The sequence below is a fragment of the Microtus pennsylvanicus genome, chromosome 1 (assembly GCF_037038515.1).
Source record: "Microtus pennsylvanicus isolate mMicPen1 chromosome 1, mMicPen1.hap1, whole genome shotgun sequence".
In the NCBI taxonomy this organism is placed as follows: domain Eukaryota; kingdom Metazoa; phylum Chordata; class Mammalia; order Rodentia; family Cricetidae; genus Microtus; species Microtus pennsylvanicus.
In genome coordinates this window covers 165,878,623-165,892,800 of record NC_134579.1, presented here as the reverse complement: position 1 = coordinate 165,892,800, position 14,178 = coordinate 165,878,623, and the positions used below count along the sequence as shown (strand labels likewise).

At 42.1% G+C, this 14,178-nt stretch overlaps 1 protein-coding gene across 5 annotated transcripts in view; it reads right to left on the bottom strand.

The window, feature by feature from the left end:
• The window catches only part of Armc2 (armadillo repeat containing 2), a 114,822-nt gene that overhangs the window by 26,902 nt on the left and 73,742 nt on the right, over nt 1-14,178 (bottom strand). For all 5 annotated transcript variants that reach the window (XM_075944717.1, XM_075944709.1, XM_075944705.1 and 2 more), the window contains exon 12: nt 12,580-12,679. In XM_075944717.1, the coding sequence (XP_075800832.1) occupies nt 12,580-12,679 (100 nt within the window). The remainder of the gene's footprint in view (nt 1-12,579; nt 12,680-14,178) is intronic.

The following is a 14,178-nucleotide window of genomic DNA, read 5'->3' as shown; positions in this document are numbered from 1 at the left end:
CTTCTGAGGGCAGGACTGACCCAGCACCGTTCACACACTGGACAGCCCCTCTCCCCTGCGTTACCCCCCCAGGCCCACTGGGGGTCCCTTCCTTCATTTTATTCAATGTTAATTTTTAAATTACTTTTATTTTGTGCATATGGGTGTTCTGACTGCATGGGTGTGAGCCAGGTGTCTGTAAAGGCCAGGAGAGGGCAGGCATCAAATCCCCTGAACCCGGAGCTTACAGACACTTATGAGTCACTAGGTGAGTGCTGGGATCCAACCCAGGTCCTCTGCAAGAGCAGTCAGTGCTCGGAACCACGGAGCCATCTCTTCAGACCCTCAACATTAGGTTTTCAATATGCAAGATATTCCTAGTTATATTGGGCCAATCAATGCTAAATTTTAAGGTGTCTAAATACATACTGTTGGGACAGCATGAAGATCCATCCTGAAGGAAATGAAGACCGCGCCTAATTTCTCATAAATCCCCTTTCCCTTGATGTCTTCACAAACTTGGATTAGAATTCTTCATAGGTTAAATTAATATTTTTTTCTATTTTGTTTTTCAAGACAGTTATTTAGACAGGGTTTCTCTGTGTAGCCCTGGCTATCTGGAGCTCTCTCTCTCTCTGAAGACTGGGCTGGACTTGAACCCAGCAACCTGCCTCCATGGCCTCTGCTTGAGTTCCTGCCTTCACTGCTTTAGATGATGAAATGCTATATAGAACTGTGAGTGACATAAATCCTCTCCTCCCCAGGTTGCTTTTGGTCATGGTCTTTCATCACAGCAACGGCAAGTTACCCTCACTTAACCCCTAGCGAAGACATGTGAACATGTGAGGTCGTGGTTTGCTCCAACTTACTGGCAACGAGCTCAGGAAGCTTTTAAGTTTTACGATTTAACTGTTTCAACCTAAAAAGCAATGTTTACAAATGCATGTGAACATCACAAGACCGAAATACCGTATAAAAATAAAACTTGGATGCGCAACACAAGAGTCTCCCACAGGTTTTATTACATTTTATTTGTGTTGCTGGGGACAGACACTTGGGGCCTTTCCCACAGCAGGCGAGAGCTCTACCACATGGCCCTGCCCATTTCCAGTCCTCTTCTAAGTATTTTCTTGAGAGGGGGTCTCACAAAGTTGAAAGCACTCTGCTGTGGCCCAGGCAGGCCTTGAACTTGCAATTCTCCTTGCTCAGCCTCTTGTAGTTGAGTACAGTAGCCTACAGTATAGGCCAGAGTCATCAGAACGCTCCCAGGCTGGGGTTTGTGATGGTCACTGGAACGCGGGGTTTTGGGACTAAATTCATTTGTATTTATTTGCCCCGTTACTACTTACTGCTGTCAGCGTTTGATTCAGCATACTTAATGGCTACAGTGGCATATGCACGATTTCATCTTCTGGACCACATTGTACTTGGGTGTCTACTGAGAAAGCAATCTCTCATTCAGTTAGCTGACTTTTCATTTTAGTGTATTATATAGGTGTTCTGTCCCAATGAAGGTCAAAACTGCTTTTCCAAACTACAGGGGTTTTTTGTTTGTTTGGTTGGTTTTTTGGTTTTTCATGACAGAGTTTCTCTGTATAACCCTGGCAATCCTGGAACTCACTCTGCACTAACCACAGTTTCCATCAGAACCAAGCATCACCCGGGGCCCTGTAAAGAAATGAGGGTCTCTTATCCAAACACTAATTAAGAGGAACTAATAGTGCTTAGCTTCTGAGAGAGACAAGATCAGGCATAGTTGAAATATGAAGTGTGGGTTTCTAGAACCCTCTGAAGGTTAATTAGGTAAATTTCTTGGGAATGTCTAGTGGGGGCACCTGACTTAGAAAGAAACAAAACTTTAAGGTGTAGCAGACCATTCCCGATGGCAAAGCGCTTGCTACCATCTCTGTACACTAAGAGACCACAACACTTTCAAATATATTTCTACAACCCAGGTTAATCTTGCAGAAACAGCTCATACAACACTATAATAACAGTCAGTAGTAATTCTGCTTAAGTTGCCATGGGGCTGAGTTCCATTTTGAAGTTTAGACTCTCTAGAAACTGGCTTCATTTATCAGGGGTGGGGTGGGAATTTGGCTGGGCTGTTCCCTGGGGCTTGTGCTGATCTGAAGTACCTTTAAATCTACCCTCTCTGTTTTGCAGTTTTTATGGCGCCACCAGTATGAGAAGAAGGGGGTGGTTATTGGTATGTCTCCTCCAAACCAAGAGGAGAACATAAATATTTAGGGAGATACTGGAGTATTAGGAAAACATATTCTGTAATACTTACAGGTTCCAACACGTCTCACAGATTCCAAACTCATTCTTTCCACACCCAGAGTCACCGATGTAAGCATCTCTCTCTCTCTCTCTCTCTCTCTCTCTCTCTCTCTCTCTCTCTCTCTGTCTGTCTCTCTCTCTCTGTCTCTCTCACACACACACACGCACACACACACATACACACAGAAACACAGAGACACACACATACACAGATACACACATACCACACAAGAGACACATAATACACAGACACACACACATATATACACACATCACACACATACACCATACACATACACACAGACACACACATACCACACACACCACACACATAGATACACACAGACATACCACACACATAGACACACATATATTCCACACACAGAGATACATACACACAGACACACACTACACACAGAGAGACACACACACAGATAACCACACACATAGACACACAGACACCAACCACACACACACCACATCATGGCCTGTGTCCCCTGGGGAGCTCCTGGCAGTGGGCAAGGCATCTGCATAAGTGATATTCTTGGTACGAGAATTATGGGCGCTTTGGTTAATGACTTGAGGAAGTAATTGAGACGCATAATTACTTCCTTGTAGCCTGACTACTCTCCCTGCTCTTGTAAAATATTTTGGCTTGGAGGAAAGTATAAATTAGGTATTTTTCTTACCAGAAAAAAAGCTCAAAACTGTAACATTGCAATACTCAAGTAAAAGATATAATAAGGGATACCTGTGAAAAAATAAATTTCATTCTCATATTTATTTATTTCATTGTACGTGTATCTGTGTTTAGCTCACACATATGTCACCATATATGTGTTTGGTGCCTGAGGAGGTCAGAAAGAAGCATGGGATCTCCTGGAACTGGACCTATAGATGGTTGTGAGCCACCATGTGAGGACTGGAAATCAAACCCGGGTTTTCTGTAAGAACAGGTACTCTTAACAACTGAGTCATCTCTCTAGTCCCACAGATACATTTTCAAAAGTTAAAAACATAACATAAAAATTAACAGTTTAAAAATTATTTCCCAGCTGAGTGTGATGGAGTACACCCGTATGTGGAGACAGAATGATCAGGAGCTCCAGGTAATCCTGGCTGCCTAGCAAGCTGAAGGCCAGCCTGAGCTATATGAGACCTCAAGCTCTGCCCTACCCCCCCCCACATTATTTATCTCACTAATGGGGAAGCCAATATGATAATGAAGAACTAAGCATTGAGAAGCATTTAAAAAGATGTGAGTGCTAATCACGGTAGCACACTTCTAGCTCCAGCACTCAGGAGTACAGTAAGTTCAAGGGCAGCCTGGGCTACTGAGGTCCTATCTCAAAACAACAACAGCTGATGTATAAGTCTCCTCTGTAGGCTGTGAATATTACCATTGGTTAATAAAGAAGCTGCTTTGGCTTATGGAAAGACAGAATAGAAGTAGGTGGGAAAATTAAACTGAATGCTGGGAGAAAGAAGGCAGAGTCAGGCAGTTGCCATGTAGCTGCTCAAGGAGAAAGATGCCGGAAAATTACTAGTAGGCCACAGTCTCATGGTGATACATAGATTAATAGAAATGGGTTAATTTAACATGTAAGAGTTAACTAGAAATACATCTGAGCCATTGACCAAACAGTGTAATTACAAAAAAAAGGCAATTAATACAGTTTCTGTGAGATTATTTGGATCTGGGCAGCCGGAAAACAAACGAGCAGTCTCCATTTACAAATGATGCTAACATGGGACAACTACATCCACATAAAACCTTGAGAGAGCTTGGGAAGCAATTCTAGACACAAAAGAACAGAGTTAAGCATGGCTTTTTGGTAGCAGTATTTTCTCGGGTAGGATTTGTTTGCTAGAAAGGCAAGCAGGGGCGTGATTCCTTTAAGAGAAGGATTCCTGACTCAGTGTTAAGAGCAAAAACTGTGCAGATCCTTTAAGAGACAGCTTCCTGGTTCATGCTGCTGATGCAAATGGTTCTAGCCCTTTGGGGGGGGGGTCTTTGGACCACTTGAATGGGGATTGTGGAAAGCATGCTGCAAGTTATTTGGTGGCAGCATGGGCCAACTGCTTCCCAGAGTTGAGGTGATGAGCACAGCTCCCACCCAATGGTCCCAGAGCTGGTGGTGAATGTACCTCCACCATGGTGAAAGGGCAAGAGAGAAGGAGCCAGCATTCAGGGCTGCCATGACCACACTGCTTACCATTTTAAAAGAAATGATTGCCAGAAAAAGATTTCACATACACAATAGGACAAATTTAGACATAAAAGACTTCTAAATGAGACACAGTGTGTTTTTCAAAATGTATGTAAGGCTTAGGAGGAGAGGGAAAAAAGTATAGACAGTTATAAAAAAATTGTTTAAAAATAAAACAGTCTTTAAAGAGATGGAAAAGTAATATGAAAGAGTACAGACAGTCATAGATTAAAGGAGTAAAGATAATAAAATAAATATTAAAAACTAATAGAGAAAAATAAGCCATGTAAAGATAGAATATACCCAGAGAGTTTGGACTATGCATATTATTGTGTTTTCTTTGAATTTTTTGATTCCAGAGAGGCATTGATTCTGGGGAATGCTAAACCAAACCAACATATATATTTTAAAGGTATCTTGACTTCAAAATTTGAGTTTAGGAATATGTTATGGAAAAGAGGTTCTGCTTTTGTTTCCACAAAAGATGAAAACTTATGGATTCCTTCCAGGCTGTTGTGGTTTGATAGAATAAGACCCCCTCAAAAGGTCTCTATGAACCATAAAAATACTTCACCCAACAAACATCATAAAGCAGTTTGGAGAAAACAATGCCCAAATTCCCAAAATTATTGTTTATAAATGTTTATTTTCATTTTAAAAAGGTTGGTTATAAGTGGCTAATGGAAATAAGGAGTATATGATATAGAAATGAATACTTTAAATTGGTATGGATTCTGATCTATTGATGCAAATTTAGGTTGATTTTGTTACACTGTGTTCATGTATTTTTGCTCTTGTTTAAGGTATTGTGTTTGTGCAGCTCATTTAAAATGTATAATTAAAAATTACAGATTAATAGATAGTCATTTATAATAGTCAAACTTATAGTCATGTTAGTTAGGTTTTCTAGATATATATAGAGAGATTTCAGTTCGATAATCTTCAATACTTCAAAAGCCTACAGAATATAGCATTAAAATGTTTTAAGAACTTAGACTTTTCTCAACAGTGAGACATATCCACTTCTGGCAGTACCAATTACACCAAAGAGGTTGAAGGGCATCAAAGTAACTTGCTATGAAATTTGCCTTTAATGTGACAAGGCTACACATTTGGGCAAGAAACTGTTTTTGCCTGGACTGCTTGACAGTATTCTGTATGAACTGGACATGCAGGACCTACAGAAAAACGACTGCTGAACTTGCCTAAAGAAGGTGGGACAGTCCTTCTGCTTTATTAAAGAGTCTGCCAGACATTTTTCAGGACACAGAAGAAAGTGCCTGACAAATTGCCAATATAGGAAAAACAGTCTTTCAAATTTCCTTCTTCATGGAAAAATCTGCCAGATACTATGGGCCTGTAGGCTGAAGATGGATGCCCCAATGTTACAGAAGAACTCTGGGTGATTGTCCAGGCATCAAGATGTCTCTGTCAATTATAGACTTTTAGAAGTTGCTTACAATGTACTTCCTGTTTACTTAGGTAATTATATCATTCTGGAGTCTTTGATAAAGTTGAAAACAAATAGTTATAGTTATAATTTTCAGATACAAATAGATTATATATCTGTTTTGCTTTATGTAATTTTATTATCTTAAAGTTAAAACTTTCCTTTTTATTTAGACAGAAAGGGGGAGATGATGTGGGATTCCCCTCTGTATGCTATGAATATGTTTTATTACCACTGGTTAATAAAGAAGGTGCTTTGGCCTATAGCAGGGCAGAATAGAGTTAAGCAGAAAAACTAAACTGAATGCAGGGAAAGAGAAGGCAGAGTCAGGCAGATGCCATGTATTTGCTGAAGGAGAACGATGCCAGAACCTTACAACTTTATGGTAATACATAGATTAATAGAAATGAGTTAATTAAATATGTAAGAGCTAACTAGAAATACATCTGAACCATTGGCCAGTGTTGTAATTAATATAGTTTCTGTGTGATTATTTGGGTCTAGAGAGCCAGGAAACAAACAAGTAATCCCCGTTTACAAACAACAAGCAAACAAACAAACAAAGCAAGAATATTACAATAAGATTTTGGGGCTAGAAACTATGGTGGTTTGAATGAGAATAACCCCCATACATGTATATTTTAAACACTTAGTCCCCACATGAAAGAATTTTGGGGAAGGTGTGGTAGTTTGAAAGAAAATAGCCTCATAAAAAGTAACTATTAAGAGGTATTATGGGATATTTGATCACACTGTGTGTGAATATGTTGCTGTTTCACCTTGCCTGCCTAGGCATCTTTTGATTGGTTTAATAAAGAGCCAAACAGCCAATAGCTAGGCAGGTGAGGATAAACAGGACTTCTGGGTGGAGATAGGAACTCTGGGAAGAATCTGAGGCATGGGATTCGCCAATGAATGAGATATGGAGGGAGTCAGGCATACAGTATAGAGGAGGTAACAAGTCATGTGGCAGAATGTAGATTAATATAAATGGTTTACTTTAAAAAATTAAAAGACCTAGTTGGGACCAAGCCTAAGCTAAGGCCAATCTTTCATAATTAATAAGAAGTCTCCGTGTTATTATTTGGGAGCTGGTGGTTCAAAGAAAGACCAGGCTATAAGGAAGTATCTCTTTGTTGGAGTAGTCATGGCCTTGTTGAAGGAAGTATGTCACTGTGGGGGTGAGCTTTTGGTGTGGGAAGTCCTTCTGTATATGTGTTGCTTTTATTGGTTAATGAATAAAGAAACTTTCGCCCAATGGCTTAACAGAATATAGCCAGGCTGGAAAAGATATATACTGAGAACAGGTCGAGTCAGGAAGACGCCATAGAGCCTCCAGAGGAGAAAGACACAAGCTGTTAGCTAGAACCTTGCTGGTAGGCCACAAGCTTTATGGTAAAATATAAAATAATAGAAATGGGTTAACCAAAGATATAAGAGCTAGCTAGGAATACACTTAAGTGATTGGTCAAGCAGTGATTTAAATAATACTGTTTCTGAGTGATTATTTCAGGAGTCTAGGTGGCTGGGAAACAAACAAGTGGCCTCCAACAACGGGCTTTGATGTGTCCCATGGTCAAGCTATGCTCAATGGGACACACAGTTACTTCTACTGCCTTTGGATGAAGATGTGAAACTCTCAGCTCCTTCTCCAGCACCATGTCTGCCTGCATGTCACCAAGTCCCACCATGAAGATAATGGACTAAACCTCTGAAACTGTGAGCCAGCCCCAATTAAATGTTTTCCCTTATAAGAGTTGCTGTGATCATGGTGCTTCTGCAGTAATAGAAACCCTAACTAAGACAGAAGGAGTAGGAGGCGTGGCCTTGTTAGAGAAGAGTGTTACTAGGGGTGGGCTTTGAGGTTTGTGCCTCTCTCTGCCTCCCTGCTTATAGATTAAAATGTGAGGTCTTTAGCTGGTCCTGCCGTCACACTTCAGTCTGCCATGATAGAGTCTAACCCTCTGAAACTGGAAGCCCAAATTAAATGCTTTCTTTTATATGTTGCCTTAGAAAGTAACTGAAATACACCAGAAAAACAGCTTATAAGGTAATGGACCCGTAACTGTTGCAGTGACCCTATCTACCATCTAGACACCTACAAGTTAGGTGCAACTTCACAATGGCTAGGCTTCAATCAGTCAACAGCCAATTTAAAGTGAGACCACTCCGCTAAAGACTGAGGCCATTGTCAAGCCATGCTTTCTCCCCTCACACCTTATTGGTGAGCTTTGAATACTTTCACTTTTCCTGAGGTAAGACGAGTTCACCCATGGAGCAATACACAAGCATCGAAGCATTGCACACGGTGGAGTTTCACTGAACTCTGGGAAGGCATTTCTTTGGCTTAAGGTGGGTAGTGAAGGGAAAACCATGCCCGGGGGTGAGGCACAGGGCAACAGGCCTGCAGCTGTTGTCTTCACAGGTCTCTGTCAGTGGGAGCACAGGGGTACTGCTTCGGGGCTCCCATTATCACTATGTCACTGTTCGGTCTTCCCTTTGTTGTTCAGTTCCTGTTCCACCTTGTCTGAAGGTCAGAGAGTTTGAGCTGATTTTCGCTCTTCCAAAGTTCTTGACCAAAGGTGTGGTGTGGCACAAAACAAGGTATCCTGGCCTACGGTGTGGTTACTTGGTGTTTTGGACATTAGGATGGCCATAGAGGTAGATTCTCCACTCTGACCACAAGGTCAGAGAATTCAAGCTTACTTCTGCTCCTTCTTTTGAAATAGGAGGTTTGACGTAGGGAGTGGCTGCCTTCAGGATACTTGGTCTAGGGTGGGTTCAGTGCCCCAGACATCAACTGCTCTTCTCAGGAGCTAAGGGCTTGATGTCCCAAGTACTGGAGCAAGTAACTGTTTTGGTTGTTCTTTGGATCATGTTAAAGCAGGCTTTTACTTTTTTCTCGCCTTTTGTATTGGAGTATAAAAGTGTATGCAAAGTTAAATACAGACGGACTCAGAATTCAAAACTCAAATTCAGTATTTAATATCCACTAAGTTGCCCTCCCGGTATATCCTGTCTCTGTGTTTCTTTCTTATCTCTGCTCCTCCTACCTAACGTTTCTAATCCTCAGGCCCCTGCCTTGGAACATATGAATCCCCCATGGCTAGGACTGCAGTAGGAGTCACCCCAAAAATGTGGCTCCGGACATATGACAGCTGAACATGGCACAACCCACAACATGGATATAGTTCAGGGTTGTGGGTATATATATGTGTGTGTGTCTGTGGTGTATGTTTGTGAGTGTGTGGTAGGTGTGTGTATGAGTGTGTATGTGGTATTTGTGTGAGTTTATGTGGTGGGTGTGTATGGTTGGTGTGAGTGTGTGTGTTACGTATGTGTGTCTGTGAGAGAATGTGTGTGTAGTATATATGTATGAATATGGGTGTGTATGAGTGTGTGTGGAATGTGTGTGAATGTATGTGGTGTGTGTGTGTATATGAATGTGCGTGTGTGAGTCTGTAGTATATGTATATGGTGTATGTATAAATGTATGTCTGTGAGAGAACGTGTGCATTTGTGTGTGTGGTATGGTGGTGAGTGTGTGCGTATGCACAGGCACATGTGTGTGCATACATGTGAAGGCTAGAGGGTGACATCCACCATATTCCTTAATGACTCTCCACCTTATATACTGAGGCAGGGTCTCTCACTTGGACTCAGAGGTCACCAATGTGGCTAGTCCAGGTAACCAGATTCACCTCAGGGACTTCTGTACTGGAACTGCGGGGGCCACCATGCCACCGGCTGGCTTTTACGTAGGTACTGGAGGAGCCCCAGTTCTGGCGCTTGTGCAGCAAGCTCATTCTCTTATGAGCCATCATGTCCCCAGCCCGTGGAAACCTTAACGCAAGGCAAAAAGAGAACTTCTCCAGCTACGTCATCTAGGCCATCCAGACCAAACCTCTGCAGTAACGACAACAATGATGGAGGAATAAAATTACAAAGACCACAAAATTCAATCACAAGACAAAGTGTAGAAGTCTCTTCTAACAATAACACCTAAAAAATTTCTTTCCAGACTATTAAAAAAACCATATTTTCTCTTTTCTTTTTCCTTAAAAAAAGAAAATCCTGGGGCTTAGAAGATGGTTCCGTGGCTAACCTGCTCACTGCGCAAGAACGATTTCAGGTTCCCTAAGTTCAGATTCCCAGCACACACATGAACAGCTGCACGAGGTGGCACACGCTTGTAATCCCAGCACTGCAGGAGATCTGGGTGGTGCCATGCTGGCAACCAGCCTGGCCAGTCAGTGAGCTCCAGCTTCTGTGAATGCTCCTGTCTCAAAAGGTAAGGTGGACAGCAGGAGAGGAGGATGCCCAACCCTGACCTTTGGCCTACAGAGGGACATATGCGGGAGTGCACTGTTCACTCCCCAAAACACAGCCCCCACAGACTCCCCCAAATGCAAAAGAAAAAAGTCCAAAATAACAAGGTTTATCTTTGAATTAATTCATTGTCAAAAGATTACAGTCAGATTACAAAGATAGTTTCGTTTACAAAATCTAAATTAAGAAATGCTTGATGCTGGGCAGTGGTGGTGCACACATTTAATTCCAGAACTTGGGAGGCAGAAGCAGGTGGATCTCTGTGAGTTTTAGGGCAGCCTGATCTACAAAGTGTGTTCCAAGACAGCCAGGCCTACACAGAGAAAACTGTGTCCAAAAAACCAAACAAACAACAAAAAAAGAAAAAAAAAGGAAGGGAGGAAGGGAGGGAGGGATGGAAAAAGAAGTGCTTGGTGGACAAGTGAGCAGCATGCTGTGAATGCTTTAAAGTAGACTAAGCAAGTTCACTTATTGTCTGACATGAGAAATTCTCTCATCTTGAAGTCTTTTAAAGGACACAGTTTGTAGGACTTCATACTCATGTGAAGGGCTTGCGGCCCAAATACTCAGAGGAAAACTCACGTGCAGTGCAGAGTATTGTGGCACACGCCTGTAATTCCAGCACTTAGGGGGCTGAGGCAGGAGAATCTCAAGGACAGGTCAGCCTGGATTCCGATGTGAGGCCAGGCCAGCCTGGGCTACTCAGCAAGGCTCTGCCTGCCTCTGCTGTCTACTTCCTGTCCCACTGACTTCCGCCCCATCTCTCTTATATGTGTACATACACAAATAAATATTTGCAAATTGTTTTTTGACTTAAGAACTTACCAGGACTCTCAGCAAGGTCTTATCTTTAAATTGAAGCAATGACAGAAATTTCTCTATCACTAAAAGCACAGTAAGTGGCTAAAATATTGTAAGCCGACAAACGTAGTCCTTTTCAGCAGAAGTACTTGGCTGGAAAATTCAAATTCAGTTCCATTTGGTAGCAATAGAGTGTATGTTTTAAGGTGTTTGGGCCTGACATAAAGACAAAGTTTTGGATGAATGTCACCCTGGTCGACATGTGACTTCAACTACTGGCCTGAAGCTGTTGCAACTTAAGCAACTTTAAGAACTTGCTATAATCAGAATAAATATATTTGAGTTCATGTTTAGAACGTCTCTTTAATCATTTACAAAGGTAAATAAAAGAAGGCTCTACTTAACACACAGTTGAAATGTTAGTATTTGTACCGAGTATCTGAGAGAAGTCATCTGTGAGGTTTGTTTTGTTAAGGCGGTCTCACATGTAACCCAGGTTGGCCTCTGAACTACTTATATTCCTCCCTCACCTCTCAAGTACGGGATCACAGATGTGTGCCACCACATCTGGCTAAATTCATCACTGAAAACAACTATACAGTCAGCAAGAATCCTCATTGGGTTATGGAACCTAAAGACTCACTGGGGCAAGGAACTTGTTGTCTAACATGATCTGATCTCAATCCCTGGTCCCATCTGGTAGAAAGAGAGAAGCAACTAGTGCAAGTTGTCCTCTCACCTCCACACACTGTGTGTGTGTGTGTGTGTGTGTGTGTGTGTGTGTGTGTGTGTGTGTGTGTAATAAATAATTAAATGGACAAGTGTAAGTTTGGAATGTAAAAAACATATTACACACCTTTCCTGATTCACTAAAGCACTTGCTGCGCTGACCCAGGTTCAGTCCCCAGGACCCCCATCAGGTGTCTACACTTCCAGGGGACCCAACACCCTCTTCTGGCTTCCTAGGGTCCCTGTATTCATGTGGTATACAGACACACACTCAGGCACACATATGTACACATAAATACATAAATATTCAATTCCTTTATCTTGAAATTCCATGTTGTAAAATAAAATAAGATCAAAGAATTAGTGAATTTAAAGGCTAAAACAATATTCAAGGTACCTCCCATGTAGAGGATCCCAATCTTGTGCCTGCTTGTTAAATCCCTTGTGGTTCTTGTAAAAATGCTGATGGGCAGGCCTTCTGCCCATCCTTCTACTGAAATAGCCAGCGCACTTCATGCCCACACCAGGGCAGCTCATGTAGGCACGGTGTCTTGCCGTCCACACCCTAAATCGGGAGCTGCCCACAACAACCACATCTCAGGGAGGCAGCTTCTGCCTTGGATCACTCTGTGTTTCATCCTCACACGTATCCACTGCCTCCTGGGGCTACTGTACCACTCATGGAAGCCTCTGGCAGGAACCAGCATGTTAAAAGCGTAAACTCACATAACATGGGCTTCCACCAGTACACCAGTGCACAGGCATTGAGGACACCGAGGAAAGAAACGCACGACTGACCTGTTTCTCCTGGTATTTGTTCAACAGACTCAGAAACAAAGCATAGCATCTGGAATAGCTGGCCAGGGCTGCACAGCAGTCATGGTAAGAGGTCAGTTTGCTGCGGGTTAAGGACAAAGGGGAAAAGAGTAAATTCTATCTTCTTTCATTCAAGTGCACATAGTAAAACTCTAAATGTAGACCATGCCAGCTCATGAAAACAAGTACAGAAATGTCTCCGTCCAGAGAAATGGAGTGATTCACTGTTCAAAGATGTCAGTTAGATTACAAAGATAAAGTTTAGTTTACAAAGTCCAGAGGAAACACAGAGAGACTTGCTATCTGTGCTACACTGTGGGGACAGAGGGAACTTTTAAGTCTTTCGTTAGGGGGCTGAGGACCTAGCTCTGTGGTAAACACTTGTCTAGCAAGCATCAGTCTCTGGGTTTTGTTCCCAAGAGGGGCAGAGCCCTGGAGATGGCAGCATAGTGTCCGACTTTACTTTCTATTGCTGTGATAAACACCACCACCAAGAGCGACTTGGAGAGTGGAGGGTTAATGATGGGGGGCTGGAGAGGCGGCTCAACTGTTGAGGGCACTGACTGCTCTTACACAGATGCAGGCTCAGTTTCCGGTGCCCACAAAGTGGCTCAGCCTGTAATTCCAGCTCCAGTAGAGGAAGCAGCCTCTTCCGACCTCTGAGGTCACCAGGCACACACGTGGTGTACATACATACATGCAGGCATTCACAGTATACATAAAATAAATCTTTACAAAAATAAAAAACTAATGACAGTCAAACTATTCGCAAGATGGATCAAAGAAATAATTTAAAAAACCATAAAGCATCAAACTAAACATCAAGCTAAACATGAAAAGCAATTTTAATAACCAAGAGCCACATGTGAATTCTAGCCGGGCCGGTAGTGGTACACCCCTTTAATTCCAGCACTCGGGAGGCAGAGGCTGGCAGATATCTGAGTTCAAGGCCAGTCTGGTTTATTGAATAAGTTCTACTACAGTCAGTACTAGACAGAGAAATCCTGTCTCAATGGGGGAGGGGGAGGCTGAGGCAGGATTGTCAGGAGTTCAAGGCCAGCCTGGACTATGGGGTGAGACTATCTCACTGTATTAATTAATTAATTAAAATTTTAAAAAGAGGTGGAGAAAAGTTGCAATATTTTGACAAAAGCAAAATAATCATTCTCATTTGCAGGCAATTTACAAGAGAATCTATAGACAAACTCTTAGACATAATGCTCACCAGATACCTGAATATAAAATTAATAAGTAAATATTGATTGTATTTACAATCATCAGCATAGCCTCTGAGGAAATAACTTTTCCATAAGGACCTAGGAATAAATCTTGAAAGGATGAGAAGTCATTATGGGAATATTTACTAACTTGTATTAAAGCATATCTTAACTCTTAGGAGGCTGAGGTAAGAGGACGGGACTTTGAACCACTACCACTGTGGGGAGGGGGGAGGGAGAGAGAGCAGAGATGGGGGTATCATCTTGTAAGACTGTTGGCCATGCTCATAGAAGGAAAACGTAAATGCATAACTTAGGGCTTTTCTGAAATTGATCACCACCTGGTTACTGCTGAACAGCCTAG